Source organism: Condylura cristata, unplaced genomic scaffold (genome assembly GCF_000260355.1).
Source record: "Condylura cristata isolate star-nosed mole 26May11 unplaced genomic scaffold, ConCri1.0 scaffold00023, whole genome shotgun sequence".
Lineage (NCBI taxonomy): Eukaryota > Metazoa > Chordata > Mammalia > Eulipotyphla > Talpidae > Condylura > Condylura cristata.
In genome coordinates this window covers 12,350,036-12,370,867 of record NW_004567124.1, presented here as the reverse complement: position 1 = coordinate 12,370,867, position 20,832 = coordinate 12,350,036, and the positions used below count along the sequence as shown (strand labels likewise).

General features: G+C 32.9%; 1 protein-coding gene across 1 annotated transcript in view; it reads right to left on the bottom strand.

The window, feature by feature from the left end:
- ADAM10 (ADAM metallopeptidase domain 10) overlaps positions 1-20,832 on the bottom strand; it is a 97,284-nt gene that overhangs the window by 24,631 nt on the left and 51,821 nt on the right. The window contains exons 5-9 of the mRNA XM_004687743.2: positions 13,206-13,306; positions 11,732-11,881; positions 9,371-9,463; positions 6,400-6,583; positions 148-311 (exon numbers count right to left, since the gene is read on the bottom strand). Of these exons, the coding sequence (XP_004687800.1) occupies positions 148-311; positions 6,400-6,583; positions 9,371-9,463; positions 11,732-11,881; positions 13,206-13,306 (692 nt within the window). The remainder of the gene's footprint in view (positions 1-147; positions 312-6,399; positions 6,584-9,370; positions 9,464-11,731; positions 11,882-13,205; positions 13,307-20,832) is intronic.

Sequence of the window (20,832 nt, the reverse complement as noted above, 5' to 3'; positions counted from 1 at the left end):
TATAAACCAATGTCACTTCAATAAAATTTGTTTTAAAACCCTAAATACTAATGTGTACTTGTTTTCATTATAAACAACTAGAGAAATCACTCAACATAAAAACTAGGTTAATAACTTTTCATATTCTAGTAATTAGACAATACTTACTGGAGATCCAAAGTTATGTCCAACCTCATGAGCAAAAGTAATGTGAGAGACTTTGGGAGGGACATGAGACCCATAGTTCTGAACAGTGATAATTCCAGTGTTTAAGGACTTCCTCTTACCATCTGAATAGAGCTTACTTTTTTCACATATTCCTCCAGAGCTTCCTGATTCAGAAAAAAAGGTAGCTATGTTAGTCTCTATTTCCCATCAAAAATGATTCTCTGACATATATTATATTAAATTAAAAATAGTTTACATTTTTATTAGCACCCACAGATATCAAATACCCAAAAGTTCCTTTACTCTAACATTAGAAAGTAATTTGAAATAAAATTTTCAATGGCACATATTTAAAGAAACTCCTAGAATTAACTACTTATTTACATTAAAAAAAATAACAATTAGTGACTGTTGTTGGATAGAGAAATAGGGAATAAAAAGTATAAACTTTGAGTTATTCAATGATTAAGATCCGAGCATCAGATGTATAACATGCTGACAATAATTAATAACATTATTTAATGTATAAACTAAATTTGCTGAGTACAACTTAAATATTCCCACACATGAAAAAAAGGTGAAGATGTGGATTGATGATGTATAATTAACTGGAAGGGGATCCTTTCACAATCTATACTAAAGTTAAATCATCACTAAGTGCACTTTTAATACCCAACAATTTTAACTGACAGTTATGCCTCAATAAAGTTGGAAAAAAGAAAAAAATTATGTCATATAGATATAAAAAAAGGACTGGCAAGGAAGGAGAGGAGGTAGTAAGAAAAAGGAGAATAAATGTGGCAAAATCTTAACTGATTAACAGAAGTTCAGAGTATAACTATCCTCAAGTTTTTGATAGATTTGAACTGTTTTAAAATAAGTTCAAATGATTGAATTATTTTCCAATGTTCCAACCTTGAGAACACTTTCAGTTTTCAAGAGAAAAACCCAACAACCCAGTCAAAAAATGGGCAAAAGAGCTAAAAAGACACATCTCCAAAGAGGAAATGCAAATGGTCAACAGGTCACATGAAAAAATGTTCAACATCTCTCAAATCAGAGAAATGCAAATCAAAAGCACAATGAGATAACACCTCACACAAGTGAGAATGGCACATACTAAAAAAACTACTAACAGCAAATGTTGGTGAGAATGTGGACAAAAAGAAACTCTTCTACCCTGCTGGTGGGAATGTAAACTGGTCCAACCACCATGGAAAGCTGTGTGAAGGTTCCTCAGACTATTAAAAATGGAGCTACCTTATGACCCAGTAATTCTACTCCTAGAAATCTACCCAACAGATGCATAAACATTAATTCAAAAGATACCTTCACCCCTTTGTTTACTGCAGCGCTATTTATAGTAGGTAAGATATAAAAAATAAAAACAACCTAAATGCCCAAAAATACATGACTGGATCAAGAAGATGTGGTGTATGTATATATATATATATATATATATACACACACACACAATGGCGTACTATTCAGCAATAAAAATAGATAAGCTCATGCCATTCACAGCAATATGGATGGAGCTACAAGGCATTGTGCTCAGTGAAATAAATCCAAAGGAAAAAAGAAAAATCAGACTGTTTCACTTATAGGAGGAATTTAGGAGAACCAAATGAGGGAACCAGAGAAAAAAGTAATAACAATAAATAAAAAAAATAGCAGGTAACTAACTATACATCATAGACATTCTGCAGGGGAGAAGAAGGGGAGAGATCAAAACAGGAGATGGGAGAGCACAAGGGACTATGATGATGGTACATGGGTGAGTTAGTGGTGGATATTCTATGGGGACTATACCTGAGAGGAGAAAGCAAACACTGTACAAAAACAATGGTGTGTGTGTGTGATATATAGAAAATAAAACCCAGATTTCTATTTATGTATATGAAATAATTTTCTAGTTGATGTTTCCATTATAGGAACTTGAGAACTTAATAGCAAAATGAAAGTGGTCTCATATTAGAGAGTTACTATCAAAAAAATTGGGGAAAGGACAGGAAAATATGAAACCACTGGTCAATCCATATCTATGTATACACTGTACTAACAGGACCATAGCTCTCTTAAAATAAATCTATAAAAGACTTCTGGTGAGTGATTTTTTAGTTTACATTCATATTTAAAAGGTTTTGTATTTTACTAAAATACAATCAAATAGATTAGGATATCCTCATGACCAATCGTATTATTTCACATTAGCTTTCTATATGCAAAGTTAACAACAAGTCATTAAACCATTAAAAATATTAATATGCATTACCCCTGAGAAAACAGATAATAGAAAGCAATTTAAAATAGATCTGCAAGAATCACATGACAGTACTATTGCTGCCTTATTCCTTTTAACATTACAAAATATCTGGCAGCAAAATATAAATTTGAATCACTGTCACAATATAACTTAGAAATGAAGCAGAAATAACACATTTTACAGAAAAATAAACTGAAAAACTAAGCCAAATGCAGATTCTAAGTAGCAAAAGTTTAAAAACCTTATGATATTCAAAACTTACTATCTTTTCTTCACAGAAAACTGAATAGAAAGAAAACAAAGATTTATTAATATTTAATAAATTTTCTTAAGCTACTTTTACTTTTGGAGATAAGGACTTTTGGAGATAAGTCCTAAAGATTGTATCAATATTTCTAGAAACCAGAGAAGATATGAAGCACTATATGTGTAATAACTATATACTACATATTATAATTTTAAACAAATAGTAAAGTAATATCCTGCCTTAGTGAAGATTTGCCATATGAAAATTGTTCCCATTTCGGTAATGTCAAACTTGAGTTAAGCATAGAAGGGTCCGCACTGCAACTCCTTATCAGTTTAAAAAAAAAAAAGTGAATAGCATATTTAAAACTCTGATAATATAGTCTTCTGTATTTTTAAGATGTATCTAAACAAAAGGTCATATATTAATTTACTGAAATAAAATCTTTGTGATCCATACCTAATTTAAGTTCTTAAACAAGTAATTTGATTTTAGTGACTACTGCTCATAGGAAAGCTTAATATTACAGACTAGTAGCATATGTTGGGATAACTCAATTATACAGGAAGAAGTAAAAATGTTATATCTAAATTTATAAGCTATGCTTCAATTTTTAAAAAATACCACTAAGTTTGATATGCCTAAAATTCAATTAAGTGATACAATATCATACATATCTATTCCTAAATCATAACTTAAGTTCAATACTTGATTTATATAATAAATTTAAGAATTTACTATATAGAGTCATTAGAAATACAAATTGTGAACTAACAATGAGAAGGGTAAAATGTTTTCTATTTAAATCAAAAGCTGTTATGTAAAGGGATGACTCAATGATCAATAAAAAAGCAACATTTTTTATCTCCAGAACTGTCTAAGAGCTAAAGTCACAGAGTATCAGTCCTGAACTTTAAAATAGACAACCCATCAAAGTAAATTCCAAGACTAATGTAACATCTTGAAAGACGTCATAAATATAGTTGTGATATAAACAGACCTAAAGACCTAAAACTTAAGAGTAGTGTGTGACTACACAGTATTTATCTGAGCAGTAATTCTGAACTAGACAGTAGCAGGACTCCCAGAGAGGTTATTAGGAAATGTGAAAAGCACTCCTTTATGTCTTTCGTCTGAGAAGCATCAGTCATTTGTAACAGGTAGGAACAGAAATGTCAAACTTCCTACAAGAGAAACCCCAAACATGCACAAAATGTGAATATTGTCTTGTTAAATATCTAATGATGTAATTCTTCTAGACTTGTAATGAGATTTACAGATTGTAACAGATTAAGATCAATAGGCTGTAAGTTATCTTGAGAACTCTATGTTGAGCTCTGTATAGTATATATATATATTGAAGTCCTAGAATGTAATGAAATTTCTAAATAACAACAACAAAAAGACAGCTTCAACAAAAGAAAATATTCTTCACAGAGGAATACCAAGATCATAGGTTCAGGATTTAATTAGAGAGATGGATTCCAGAGCCAACCTCATCCAATGAACCAAACTGAGACCTGTTCACTAAATAATAACATTAATATGAGTAACATATGCAGCAGAATGTATTCTAATGAACAAAGCAAAAAAATAAATAGCCCCTCAAATGATGAGTTAAAAGGATGTAGCAAATAAAGCAGAACCAAATGATTATAATATAAAGCATTTATTTTGTTAAGGAACCAATGTTTTAGTTTCTAAATGTTGACGCTACCTACTTATCAAAGAACTTTGTTATATAGGGGGAAAGAAGGAGTTCAATCTTTCTGAATTCATATTCAAGATTAACTTTCTCTTGCAGACCACACCCTTCTTTAGCTAGTTTTTAGGGCCTGCATATCAAAAATTTTAGGTAGAAGCCCCAGCTAGCCCAGTTCACACATGTTTTTACTTATTATAGAGTTGGGTAAGAGATACTATTTTCCTCACTAAGGAAACGCAAGGCAGGGTTCAACTATAATATCAAAGTAAATGGGAATAAAATGTAGTATGAAGAAAGACTTTGAAATAAGAAATTTACTATTGAATTGCTTTTCCCAAAGTAACTGAGTCAGTAAGGAAAAACAAGAGCTAATTATCTGAGTAACTATTCTGTGAAAATTAACAAAATCCTCCCTACAACCATACATACAGAATTAAATAAGAATCTAAATTAAGCCAAATCAGAATAAAACAAAGATTAAAAAACAGTAATAGAGCAAAACTAGATAGATCAGCTTTAAAAAGCTTATTTAAAATAACAAACATTACTGAGAGCTAGACAGAAACATGAAGTCTCAAAAGAAGAGTAAAGACAGAAGAAATTACTATGGAAAAATAAACAAGATCTAGCAAAATGCTGTATCTGAATTTACAGGGACAAAACAGACAAGAACCCTGTCTCCTAGATCCCAATCTAATGTTCTTCCCATTATGTCATATTAACTCAAATGATAGCTACATATTATAGAGTAGTATTTTATAAGTCCTCTCTCCTAAGAAAAAAGGAAATGGATTCCATAAAACTTCTGCTAAGATGCAGAAAACATTTTAATTTATTAGAAATGTCTTAGGAAGAGAAAGCTAGGATGTTATAATAAATATTACCTAATAAAAAAATAACTACCAAATAAATGCACTGGTCTTGGAGTCAAAAGGTCCAGCTTCAAGGTTTGGTGTGATAAAAAGTTGGTCACAAAGTCTCTTAACTCAAGTTTCTGAAGAGTATTAAAATGATCAATAAGAGTAAGTATATAAAGTTCCTTATTTTAAAAAAAATGTAGATTAAATATAAAACTTAGGGCCCTCCCTGGTGGCACAATGGTCCTCCCTGGTGGCACTACAAAGCTAGCCGCAGCCACATCATTACACATCAGCACAAGTTTGATCCCCAGCTAGGGAGCTGACCCACATGGCGCAGCAGACCTCTCCTGTCTCACCCACTTTTCCCCTCAACAGTGTATTTAGTCAATCTGCCTGTTCTGCTCCCCACTCTGTAACTGGTGAATCCTCTCAGGTACCTCTGGCCTGTACCCCACTTCTGTATCTTTAAATGAATAAATAAATCTTTAAAAATAACAAATAAAATAAATATAAAACTCGATTTAGCTAGTCTCAAAGCAAAGGCTTGAAGAAGAAAGCCATGCTTTATACTAGAAACAGTTATATCAAGACATGCTTTATACTAGAAAACGTTGATTTAAAGGAGCAAAGATCTCTCTTTACATCTCTGGCACCTTTCTTATAACCCTCCCCCTTCCCAGAAATTTTTAGAAAAAGTTTTAAGAAAAGGAGCTGGAGTTGGGGGTTTAATAGAGAAAGGAAGACATCAGATAAAGATCTCCACTAAGAAAAATACAAGTAATATGCCCCACCACCTTCAATTTGGAACTCTACCAAATGTTGGCTGCTTCAGTAAGATGAACAGCATTACAAATGGTGGTTGAGACATCATTAAAACAAGATATGAAAAATAATTGTTCCCAACACTCATTTTACTTTTGGTTTCAAAATTAAGTACTACCTTTCCCCATAAAATTATCTGTTTCAGCTACTAATTGCACCAAATAGTCATTTCAAAATAAAAGTAGACTCATCTATTTTTTTGTATTATATTATGCTTATGAAACTCACCTAACTCAAGCTGTGTAAATTAAGATATTGTAAAGGCATCACTTTCTCCTATACTCTATAAAATTCAAACTGCCCTAAAAATTGCTTTTATTTCAAGTCTTAAATCAAGACATAGATAGACTACCTGAAGGTGCTCCAACCCACGCCAGACCAAGAACACCATCGTCAAAATCTCGGTCTGTGAAGACATAGGCCAAACAGTAGTCATCATGATTCTGTTCTGAATTCAATTCCAGAAACTTCTCCACACCAATATTTGGGAAACGGAAGGGATTTGTAGGATCCTTTTCATCAGCAGTTGTGTTGATCTAAAATCCAAACAGTCATTTAAATAGGCAGCTTATGTTAGCAGGACCTTACTGTTAAGTTTCTACTGAGCTCCTGCACCCTCCTGGACAAAAAGATTGAATTCAAAGGAAATCAGGCTAGAATTAAGGCCTCTACAGTTGTTCCCAGTACCCCATCCCTGAGCTGATCTTAGAAGTAAAAAAGGAAAAAAAGATAGCTAAGAGAAAACTGAACATGTTAAATTTCTGAGCAAGTATTCACTAGATTCCTGAACATTGAACACTTCTAATGAAAAAACAAATTTTATTCAAAACTTCTAATAAGTATGGTTCTCAAATTTAATTTTCAAACAAAGTCTTTTAGTGTTAATCTACATATAGTGACAAGAATAAAGATATAAATTAACCCTCTATGTTTAACTAATTAATATAACATAAAACAGACAAATCCTTTATTCTGGTTCTCGTTATCTTGAGAGTCATATGAGTCAAACCCAACTAAAACTTCAAGATCAGTTTTCTACCCTGAAACTGGCAAGAAATTTATTTTCTTTTAACTACAACTCATTTCTCTTATTGTTCTGAGTTCCTCCAGACTATTTCTTCTGATACTTAGCTATTATACTCCTGATGCAAGTTCCTCCTTCACAATCTGAAGAATAGTGGGCTTTGATTCCAAACTTCTAAACAAAAGCTTTCATTTATTAGTTTTGTCTCCTTACAGAAACAACTGCCTGCCCTTTGAAATCCTATAACAATTTGGCTTTCAGCAAGTAAGTTCAGAAAATTATATACAACACTGATGATAGAGATTAAGGGATAAGTATAAAAGCAAACTTTTTTTTTAAAGGCAAACCTCAGTCTACTGAAAATGTCAGTTGAAAGAGGAGGGTTAAATGAAAAGTATGATATTTTTAGTTTCCAGACCCTTCAGTAAAACCAAGCAGCTTAGATGGCAAAAACACCACTAAAGAGCAACTGTCTAAGTATTGTTTTCAAAATACCTGGTTTATCCATTAAAAAGCAACCAGTTGGCCCTCCCTGTGGTGGCGCAGCAGGTTAAAGCACAGCACTGAGAAGCTAAAGTCACTTCCGCATGAGTTCGATTCCCGCCTGCCCCGGAGGTGACCACATGGCGTGGCAGACCTCTCCTGACCTGCCCGCTGCTCCCCTCAGCAGTATACTTCTCAGCCAGCCTGTTCTGCTCCCCACTGTCTGGTGAAGCCTCTCACTGCCCCTGACCCTCTGACCTGTACCCTAATTCTGTATGCACAAATAAATAAATCTTTAAAAAAAAAAAAAGCAACCAATTCTGGCCATCTAATACACAAACATAAAATTCCAAGAGCAAGTACACTATATATTATAAACATCCATGTTTAAGTTGCAGATAGCTTTTTCCCATTAAACATAGACTGCAATTCTGTAATATAGACTACAAGTAAAAATTGAACCTTAGATTTTAGTTATCTCTATTAAAAATGAGATGATTAATATTTAAAAACTCATAAGTTTCATTTTATTTACTAGATTACAATCTTCAATAGATGAGATTTAAAATCTCAATCTCAGTTAAAAGCCTGGGAAAAATCAACTGTCACATTTATACATACACATTTCTTTGCAATATAAGCAATTTTACTGAAAAAATGTGTTCACTTAAAATTTTTCCAGGTGTTTCCTACTTTTCACTACTTTGCATTTTATTGCTCTGCCTACTAAACACCAATACTTATACCATTTCTCTCTTTTACTTGTTCATTTAAAGGTTCATATTGCACTCAAAATACATGAAAGCAATTGATTATGAATCATTTTTATAATATATATTTCACCTTAAAACACCCAATTTAACTCATAACCCATAACACATCTAACAGTAAGGACTACATTTAGCTACAGTATTAAATACATTGCGTGTGTGCACTAAAATTATAATCTACTCAATCACATTTTAAGAAAAATTGAAGCACAAATACAAAAAGACCTATAGCAATACTTTTGTTAATGAGATTTTTAAAGTAAGGTTAGCTAGTTTAAAAATTCAAATTCTTAAAAGCTATAAGTACTGAAGGAATTCATATTTACAAATTTTTTCATTTAGCCAAAAGATCTGGAAAAGTAATTGAATGTTTCTTACTTACAATTTAAACATTAAAACTAATATCAATGACTCTGTGGCTCTGAATCAACCCTCCTCAAAATGTGTTCTACAGTTCTTTGAAGTTTCAGTTGATGTTAATATAAGAAAGTTTCCACAGTCAAATTAGTTTAGAAAAATAGGAATTTCTTTCCTGAAGAACTTCTCCAAATTTGAGATATGTTAGTGTGTGTTGTATATTTCAAGAAGAGAGAGTGCTAAATGTTTTTCCAAATTCCAATTGTATCAACCGCTGTATCTATCTTTTCCAACCCTGGAGAATCAAATGGAATACATGCTGAAAAAACATTGCACATGTCAAATCTTAAACAGGGAGTAATACCAACGTAGAAAATATCAAGAACTATATCTATGAGGTTTGGAGAGGTTAAGATTTTCTAACTAGCATGTTGCTCATACCATACTTCTTTTGTCAATCAAATTAAAGTCCTATAAATTTCAATTTTATTTTAAGTTATAAAATCAGGTGTGTGTGAGTGTGTGTGTGTGTGTGTGTGTTTGTAAGCCAACAGTAAAGATAAACTGCATCGATTGGCAGAACTCAAACTATTAAATGCATAATGATGAAATAAAAAGCATTTTTCTTTGTGTAAACATGGTGCTTATTGTTTCTCCTTTTTAATGTTTGAACTACTGAAAATCCTTACTCTTATGCGCTTCACCATGAAACTGATGTTACGGATCCCAGAGAAGTCTGTGGTCTGGTAAATTGTATCAATCGCTTTAACATGACTGGATATCTATCGATTTAAAAGAAAAAAAAAAACATTTTAAAAGCAATGCGAAACTGTTTTAAATTACTATTTCCCAAATCAAGAATTATTCATGTTCCACCATATTCAAATTCAAATTTTAAAATGTTCACAACATAAACTGGATAAAAAGGTTAGTGAGCTAGAGCTGAAGGGAGATTCCATGCCTTTTCCAGATTCTTCTCTGACCAAAAACAAACAAGTGCTCTTCTTGCGTCAGTCATTAAAAGCTTTGTTTCACAAAACTCCATGCCTTCCCACATGCTGGGTGCCTAGAGAATGCTTATTCTTCAGACTCCGCTCAAACATCTTCTGTTAGATCTTTTCTAACAATAATAAGACATCAGTCATTTGCTTACTTCAGTGTTTTCTATTGCTGCACTAGTACACATTCTGTACATTTTGTTGATCAGTTTCTACCTGCCAAAAGTACTGGAGATTTAGTGATGAAAAAAAAACAGAGAAAATTCTTATCAAATTACAGAGTTTTATTTGAGAAGTTACATAAATAGAGAAAAAATACATTCAGATTTTAAAGTTTAGAAGGTAAAAGTTGTGAAAGAACACAAAAAGATCCTGTTTACCTAATCCCTCTGGCTTCTAAACCACTCTCTATATAGAATCTTCCACTCTCCATTTACAACGAATACTCTTGCTGCCATTTATGTGAAAATATGTATGAACTTTCAAAACTGTTTTCAAATAAATTATATAAACATGATAGTCAAAGAGAAACACTAACAATAATTTCAGAAGTAGTCTAGGTTAGCAAAATTAAGGTCCATTTTAAAATCATGCTAATGTCAATTTGGCTTTGTAATCAAGCCCTTGCCCAGTTCTCACTGCTCTTAATCCATTCCTAACTGTAGTAAGGAAATTCAAACATTTCCCACACTGTATACTTGAGAGCTCATCTTCTCTTTAATTTAAAAATTTTCTCTACTTATCTACTTATATCTTCCTCAGGGGGAAACTCCTCCTTAAAGATAACTTTTCTTTACTCCTGACCCCAGTTCCCCATTGAATCATCAAGAACATTGTTTCACATACAATTTTCTTTCCCTCATATATTACATTGCTTCTCTACTAGGTCATTTTTCTGTTCCTAACAACTTGTTCATATATTCACTAGCTTCCACTCACCCCAAACATTCATATTATTTCTAAGAAACCATATTTTTCTATTTTTCATATATCTTGAAAGCCTCTCTGCTTCTGCCAACCCACTCCTTAGTATTCACGATGTTTTTACCCTTACAACTCTATCAAAAACTTGCTAAAAGTTTATCGGTAATGTTCCAACAACTAAAGATGAATACAATTTTGCACCTTTATTAAGAATTGAGATATAATTGACAAGTAAAATGATAAAGTATTTAAAATGTATAAGGTGATGCTTTGATACATATTGTGAAAAGGTTTCTCCCATCTAACTAATATATTATAGTCATTCTCTTCAATAGCGCTAATGTGACAGTATTAGTAATGCATTTTTTAAACTTGTTATACTTTAGATAGTCCTATTTGATCTCTAAACTCTTAACTATTATGCTTTACCCACTACCTTCTCCTCATTCTATTCACCATATACCAATATCATTCACTGGTGTCTTCCCATTTGATTCATTCTCTCCCCTTATTTTAACCCTTTTATACTCTTAATTCCATGCAGTAAGCTCACAAGTTCTTTATTTTTAATATCCTAAGGGAATGACACCAGCTTTAAATATATCTAAAATTAAGCTTATCACTACCAACAAAATGAATTCACCATTTATACTATCAGCACCCCAAACCCCTCAGCCTCAAACCTAGACGTTAAAATGAATTCATCAAACTCTCACTGGGTAAGTTCAATATTTTGAAAAAATCTCCAAAAAATTATAGTTTACTGAGGATGCAATTATTGTGATGTAGAAATTGCTAAGTAAAATCTTCAATACGGAATAGAAATTAGATGCTTCATATTAGAAGAATGCCTCTATCCTTCCACCCCCTTACAATCCAAATGAAAACTCAACCATAGGATCTAGTGTCATCTCCTTCATGAAATCATTTTCTACATATCTCTTTTGAATGACACTTAAATATCTTAACAACTCTTTCATTATCTGTGTACTTATCTTACATAGTTGATCATATCACAATTAAAAACACATACTTTTCCCCCAAAAACAGATATGCACTAATTTTAATTCTTAGAAAAAAATATAGGTATAATAAAAAATCCAAAAATAGTGACAATGTTATAAATACCTGGGCAATCACAGCCTCACGTGTTCCATAATATTTAAAGAACAGATGATCAGTCTGAATATATAGCTGACAAGTATTTCTTTCAGCTGAAGTTGTACGTTTTTTCCTCAGGAGTTCTGGACCACTAACAATACGTTCTTCTTGAGGTGTCTATATGCCAAATGAGAGTCATTTCTGATCATTAGCACACTTCACTATTATAATTTTATATAGGTAACACTACATATTATAAGTAACTTCACATTCTGCTTTATTGTACATAGGCATTTCCCTATTAAAAATTCTTCATAAACATCATTTTCAGTCTTATAATATTCTACTATATAAATGATTTATGAACTCAAGCAATCGTTTCAGTTTTAAACATTTTCAAAACCACCCTTTCACTATGTAATTATTTAAACAAATTTTATAGGACTTCCTGGTGGCACAGGAGTTACAGTCTCGGTGCTATCAAGCTATTGGCCACTGCAGCACTAGTTCAATGCCCAGTCAGGGAGCTGACCCACATGGCACAGCGGACCTCTCCTGTCCTGCACACTGCTCCCCTCAGCAGTGTATTTCACTACATCTACCTGTTCTCCTCCCCACTCTGTCTCTGGTAAATCTTTTCACCACCCACACCTTTGGCCTACACACCAGTTTGTATGCATAGATAAATAAAACTAAATCTCAGTTTAATAAACAAGTTTTATAATAGTTTAAATGCTTTAATTAATCTTCTATCTCACCTCTTATACCTTACTACCTACCACCAAGCCCTTTCAAATTATCCCTAAACATCTAGGGAATCTACCCATTATCTGATTCCATTTCATTAGTTCAAGTTACTATCATTAAAAATTACTTAAAAAATAAAAATAAAAATTACTTAAATTTTTTTTCATTTTAAACTTGTGGTTTGAACAATTATCAGTCTATTGCCTATGACTGAAGAAAAGGGAGGTTAAAAAAAATAAAAAAGTCAAATGGCAAAATCTTAGAATTAAAATATCAGAAGCACTACAATTTTTATTAGAATAACTAACTAATCATATCAGTATGTTAAGGGACACATGACTTTCTGTGTAAAACTGGGAAGTCTCAGACATACCAGGGAAGTTGATCAATCTCATATTCATATAATCTCAAATACTTAACATTTATAAAAAACATATGTACAGGTTAAAATGCTTTTTAATTTTACGAGAAAATATATACTGAACACATAATGTTTTTGACTCATACATTTGTATTCCTATCTCAGCACCACATCATTATTATCGGCAAGCTGCCTGAACTCTTCAGTAATAAAAAACATAATTCCCCATAACAGTATAAATCTTTTTTTAATTTTTTTCTGTTTCTTTCTTTTTTTAATTATTTTTTGGCAGTATAAATCTTGCTGAAATTCTAAAACATAAAATTTTAATACAGAATACATTCCCAAGTACATTTCCAGTTTTAAAATACAAGGTAGTGTCAAAATCCTTACCTTTGTTATTTCCTCTATACCAGTTACCTGGTATTTTCTCATTCTTTCAAATACTGAATGATCTGCACAGCCCCCCTGTGGACCATATTTATGGGGATAGTCTAACACACAAAGAAAAAATAACATGAATGTCACAGGTTTAGATATTACCAGTTATCTTATAAATAAAAAAAACTCATAATTAATGAAACCCATCAATGCCTGCTGAGTATCTATTGGGTATTATACAGGGAATTCTAATTTTAAAACATGGCAGTTTCCTAAGTTCTCCCTCAAAAAAATAAATTGGGGGTGGGGGGTGGTTATATGAATGATCTATGTAATTTGTGAACTCTAAAAATAGACAAAAATCATTCTTATTCTAAGATTAACTTCCCCACTTTGAATATAGAGACCAATTTATTTCATTTTGTAATTTATACTCTTCCCTTCAAGTATATTTCCTATTCTTCCAACAAGTACTTTTTAATAGATTTCTTTTTTACTTATTTACTTGATAACATGTATAAAACTAAGATATTTATATACATAAAAAACATAGACGCACACATACCTATCTGTGGTATTGTCTATATAGTCGATACTAAAACAGATTTCTTTCTACCATTCCTACATGTTGTCAAAAGTTAAACAAGCACCACTTCAAAGAACTACCTCCCTGGTTCATAGCCTAGCAAACAAAAGTGTCTTCTCCTGCATTCCTCCCTTCTCAGGAGGATTCCAACAAGAATCTAGGGGACTTTAGTATCCCTTCCAATCCTTAGAAGGACATTCCCCTGCCCCTTACTTTAATAATCACTCACTGCTATTTACCACTTTCTGCCTTGGGACCATCAGATTATTTTCATCATCACCTGGCCTGAATCATGAGTCTATACCACCAACTACTCCAACTATTGTGGATGTTTGCTGCCCCCAAGTCACTACTACCTTCTGCTTCCTTATTAGCTTCTAACTCACGAACAGCATCCCTTAATAACTCAGTGATTCCAACATGCAAGCTGATGACCATTCCAATACATTCATACCACCTATTCTCCACAGATTTTGTCCTACCTCAACTTCTCAGTTCTATGGTCATACTTTTGAACTTATCACTACTGATAACTAAAACCTCTTCATAATGTAAACTTCTACATCCTATTTTCTACCACTCATCTTTTCAGAACATTTTCTCTGAACTCCAACAATCCTTCAATACTAGTAACACCCTTCATTTTACCAAGGTCACTATAGTGCTCACTACCTACCACTGACTATGCTTTATCCTTCTGATTCAATTTAAATCCCATTGACAACTAACAGTGCCTTAGACTCTATTGCCACTCCCAACTCTCAACCAAATCCTATTAAACTGAACTCACTTCTTATATTCCTGAAGCTGAGAAAGGTGGAGAAAAACATGTTGCTCTGACTACTGTCACTCAAAAATCATGATCTACTGTCACTCAAAAATCATGATCACTGTACCCTTAAGCAGTTTATTTATACTGCCTGACAAACCTATTCATCTAGTTAACTAACAGCAGGCTCACACTGCCCTGTTACAAGAGTAATAAAACCGGGCTCTCCCTGGTGGCAGAGCAGGTTAAAGCATAGCACTAAGAATCTAGAGCCACTTCAGCATGAGTGGAGGAGACCCACATGGCACCGCAGACCTCTCCTGACCTGCCCACTGCTCCCCTCAGCAGTGTACTTCTTCAGTGAGCCTGTTCTGCTCTCTGCTCTGCTCTGGTGAATCCTCTCACCGCCCCTGCACCTCTAGCCTGTACCCCAGTTCTGTATGCATAAATAAATAAATGTTTAAAAAAAAAAACAAGAGTAATAAAACTGGTATGCAAGCTGAAACTGTGCAAAGTGATCTCAATAATCAATGGAAGATTCTTACATGTCTTTTAAAATTTTTTCGTCAAAATAATAAAGACTCTTACTTATAAATGTGCAGAATTAAAAAATAAAGCTATTTACTTAGTAAATTATAATTTACAACACTAAAAGCATCAAGAATTAGAATACTGGAAAAGAATCTGTTTTCTTCCTTTGTAAATTCTATTTTATATATCATAAATTAAGATGTGCATTTTTTTAAGTTTGATATTTAGGGTAAACATATTTTCAAAGCAATGAATAAGTATTTCTATATTATTCAAATTCAGTGAGCACAAATTTCTCAGTGATCCAGTATAAAAATTTTCTTATATACTTTCAAAATTTCTAAGAGTGCTTACTTTCCCTGGTTAACCATATTGTCTATGAAAATGGACAATGACATTTTTCCTCTAAAATTACTGACAATATAATTCCCATTTCTAGAAAAAGTCTTTGTTCAACTAGTGAATAAGCCTTCATTGAGATGCTAAGTCATAGGATGCACTGTAGTTACCCTGAAAAGGCCAAACAACATATTCTTTGACAAAGAATGAATCATTAGTGTGGAATATTCAGCCTATTTAAAACAAAGAGCAGCTTTAAATCTACTGCCTTTCTTCCAGTTCTGAATGCCAACCCATTACTTTTGTTGGAGAGGCACAGATATAAATAATATATATATTGTGATACCACCTCATGAAGCAAATAGCTCTAGTTAACTCTCAATCATCCATAAAAAGGGGAATATTAGCAGTTCATATTCTCTGTACCACAGAGCCATGCAGTAACCACCCACTTGTCACTACACAGTAATTGGAGTAGACTTTCTATCCCCTGCTCCCAGCAAGCATCCCTCTGTGTAAATGGCAGATTAGAATTGCCTTGGCTATGAGATGACTCATTCCAAAACTTGGTGTAATCCCTCCAATAACATGCTATGAATCACCAGATTCAATCAATTCAAACTAAGGAGATTTAACAACCAAGGCAATGGTGAACTGACTTGACTGACTTCTGTATTTGTTTTAATGGAACATTTTTTGGAGGAGCATTTTGGAGAAATATGCTTAGAAACTATGTATTAAAATGTCATTAAATCGATATAAAATTTCTAGGCATATGAATATAAATTTGTAAACTTCTTAATAAGGATATCTGGTAATATGTCTGATAATACCACTTCTAGGAATTAATGTTAAGCAAACAATTATGCAAGTGTTGGGGGGAATCATGCACAGTAATGTACAATGAAGCTATTTTTAACAGAAAAAAAAACAGGGAACTAAGTATGTATTTAGTTGATATGTAAGTAAATAATGCATTCACCAATGGATTAAAAAACAGAAAGTAGCAACCACTTAAAAAAAATGTAGTTATATATGTACTGGCATTGAAACAAGATATACCATCAATGAAATTTAAAATAGTGTATCAGTAAGATCTGAAGAGCTATGCACCAAAATGTTAACAGTGGTGGACACACTCCAATCTTGACTTAATTCACATGCAAAATGCTTGTTTTATATAATCATTTGTTAATCAGCAAACTAAAAGAATTTTCTAGCTATGGAGGGACATTGGTTTAGAATCATCAAATCTCTTAAGAGATAAGGAACATCAGTTACTCTTCCTTTTACACAAAGAAAATGAGACCCAGAAAAAGTAAGTTATAGCATAAGATCATAAAGTTCTAATCCTAGTGCCACATCCTGATGTCCCTCTAATTTCTTTCTCATACAGATGCCATACCTCAGTTCTCTAACAAATATTATCTCTGTGCCATCTCCCAACCATGTGTGCCAATTTCTATGATTCTGAAGAAATGAATTAAACCCTGAAAGAACTGGAAGTAGTTAACCTACAAGGCCACATTTAAAACCACGAAAGTCTCTAGTTGCTGAAACCATTAAAATCCACATTAATTTCTAGAGTAATATTTGAAAATAAAATAGCAAGATTACATGTGGAGCTTATTATCGAATCTCTAAGTTTACAAATGATAAACAATTTAACATTTAAAGCATAGATTTAATATTTTCTATAATTCTGATAGCACAACACCTCTTCAGAAGCAGCATTTTGAGGGGATCAAGCCCTATACCAATATCCACAGGCATGATCATAAAGTCACAAACAGTGTGGAGATGACTGAGAAATCATGAAACTAATAAAAGGTATGGCCAAACTGGAGACAGAGGCTATTATTAGAGTAGAATTTATACACTGAATTTACAACCATTTTTAATACTCTCAAAACAACTGAATTTGGGGTGTCTGGAAAGAAGGTACCAGTCTTCTCACAAAAACTGACAATACTCTTGATTCTTATCTTCAAAGAGGGACAATCTTTCTCTGGACTTAAGTATGCAGATACTCTACCATTTTGTATGTGTTTTCTTCCCCTTTTAAATTATTTATTAGGTTGCCTATAGAGGCAGTTCTGCTATAAGTTTTGTATTATTCTAAGTTCTAAGTTCTGCCCAAAAAGAATTTTATACCTCACGTGTCTCTTATTACCTGATTTTTAAAAATGTGTTCCCTATTTAGTATCTTACACTTCTATTGATAATTACATATTATTTTCTAAATAGTTACCATTTTTCATGGCCCTCTCAAGTTTCCTGCATTTGTGCCTATGAATTGTTTTGTTTTTAAGATTAATTTATGCTTACAGAACTAGGGTACAGGCCAGAGGTGTGGCAGGTGAGAGAATTCACCAGAAACAGAATGGGGAGCAGAACAGTGCCTATGAATTGTTTTGAGCAACAAATTTGTATTTCCCTGATAGTAACTAGGGAAAACTAAAAACAGCATCCACTACATATTTAAAATTTTCTATTTTTTTCAAACTGCCATTATGCTTATAAAAATTCATTATTCAAGATCAATACAAAGTACAAACCATGTGAATTAACACATTCTGAAGAGATTAATCAATACATTTATATTGTTCTGGGAGTTCTGAATTCAAGCATGTTTTTAATCATCATCTTACCACTTTGTTACTGAAATAATTACTGAATAACCAGAATATTCCATTCCTCAGTCCTTCCAATTGCCTACTTGTCAGTTGATTTTACAACTTAATATATAAAAGCAAACATACAAGCTTTAGTCCTTACATATGACTAGAACATTTTTTGTGACAGTCTAGAATTTCCTGTTATTTATGAAATGACATTATCAGGCTTCTTTAATGACGTGCTTTTTCAAGATGTTTGTTTTACCTGTTTGGTTTTTCTTTTTCCAAGTATATTTCTTAGCAATTTAACTATTATTAATACTTTGGAATTAGATTCTCCCTGCCCTCTTTCAAAATCATATTATGGAATAAACTGATTTTTTTTTAAAGGTGTTAGAAGCAAAATGAAAGTTTCTACAAATAAGGAGACTTCTACATGAATGGGAACTTTATCCTGAAATACTTTAATAAAGTTTAGCCACCTCAATTTTTTAGAAAAAGAAATAAAGACTCTTCTCATTGAAGCACCAGAGAAAGAAGCAACAAGGATAGTTATTTTAAATACATACTGAAAAGTAGAAAGGCCCTCCTACTGAATGAAACATGGCAAATTTAAGTTTCATATGACCTTTCCTATGCCGTACACAAGAAAATAAATATATCTGAAAAGAATTAACACAACATTCTTATTCTGCAATTTCACTCAGAATATTCACTCAAAATATTTTTTTTTAATTCTGGGCTTCCCTGGTGGCACAGGGGTTTAGTTTCAGCACTATCAAGCTATCACTAGCCACTGCAGCATGAGTTCAATACCCGACCAGGAAACTAATCTGTTCTACTCCCCACCCTCTGGCGAATCCTCTCACCAACCCCACTTCTGGCCTATATCCCTGTTCCTGTATGCATAAATATATAAAAATAAAACTTTAAAAATGTATTTTTTAATTCAGAAATGAAATATTTATATATAAGTACACCATGGAAAATTTACGTAGGCTCTTGCCTCTCAGAGAGGTAGCACACAAAAGGGTACAAAGGTATAAACACTATTTGCAACTAGTGAGTCCAAGTAATCATAGAGTCGTGAATATTATTATTATATGTTAGTAAAATTAACAATATGGCTTATAGGGCAATGACTTTTCTTTACATTGTGCCAGAGGACTAAGTGATATTCTTACTTGGTCATAACTGTACACACGTCTATGTCCCAGGGGAGAGTGCTTTTTACTAACTAAATACAGAATTGAACAGTGTGAATTTTAAGCTGATAACTCCATCACATCTAACCGGGTGCCAAAACAACTAAAGAAGTTAATCAATGGTTTTCCCAAAAACTCTCCTTCATACAACCTTAGAAGCCATTTCCGAAGATTCTCCAAAACAGCAATATCATTTTTCCATGATGATTTCGGGCACTTAGACTACATTACAAAAACAGTATTAAGAGGAGGGTAGCCAAATTTTCATCAACTCCTGCCTCAACTTGGTATGATTCTCCTGGCATTTGCTGTTGTTGAAAATACAGGCACACAAATTCACTCAAACATGTACACAGCGATCTAAGCAATCATGCAGTACTTTAATTGTAAAAGTAAACTACCGGCACTTCTATGAAAATAATATATATTAAAGAGACATCCTTTCCCTTTTAATTAGTTAAAAAATAAAACATCCATTGCCAAATATATTAAGAAGAGAATTTTGCTTAACACAGTAATAGATGCAAATGTTAATTTAGGGAGGCTTATAGATTTCAAAAAAGTCTCAAAAATCCTTGGAATAATGACAGAGAATACCCAGCTTTCTTCCTTTAGTAAAGCAGAAGACCACATGGATAAGCACAGTCAAATTGTAACAGGAAAAAGGGAGATTTCAGGTTCCCTGTCCCACCTTAATGGGGGTGGAGCTGAGCAGGGAGGAAAGAAGCTGGAAAAGAGAATGGAGAAGGAAAGAAGGATAGAGAGCCAGAAGGAGACCTGGAGGAAACACATGTGAAGAAGCTACACTTGCTCTTTGATCCTGGACTGTTTGAAACATGTAGATGAGAAACCTGTGAGGAGGTTAACTATCACAGCATTGATTTTGATTTTGATTTTGCTCTTTTTCTTCCACACTTGTCTGGTTGTTTCTGATCCTTTTCTATGAACCCCCACCAAAGGAGCTTTAGACTTGTGACAGGCTTTCAGACCTCAGAGGCCTTGCTTTTCGCCAATTCTGTTTGCCTGGGCATTTACCCATGAGGAGATGGATTACTACAGGTGCTTGATTTGGAAACTATATTCTTCCCCATTCTTCTCTTTTTCTGTATTGCACACTAATTGTATTAAAGCTTCTTTCCATTGAAGAACTTACGCACTAGAATATGTTTTGTCTTGATGGGGGTTTTGGGGTGGCCCCTCACTGTCCTGTAGTGACATAAGTTTTCAAGCCTTAGTTTCCTCATCTATATAGTGGAGATAATAAACGTGCTATGTCCCATAGGTTTCTGAAAATTAAATGAAATAATGCAAGTAAAGAATTTTACATAGTGCCATGTATACATTAGATAGTAATAAGTGATCTTACCATTACTGCTACTAATAGAACTTTAGTTTACAAAGGTAATTAAAAGTAAACTTATCTATCAACCTCTAGGATAAGCAAAGTACAGTCTGCTAAATCAATGAGTCCTTATGTTTGTTTTGGCATGCAAGCTAAAGACGGTTTTTACATTTTTGAATGTTAATAAAAATTAAAATAATAATCTCTTATGTAAAATTTATGAAGTTCAAACTTAAATGTCTATTACCA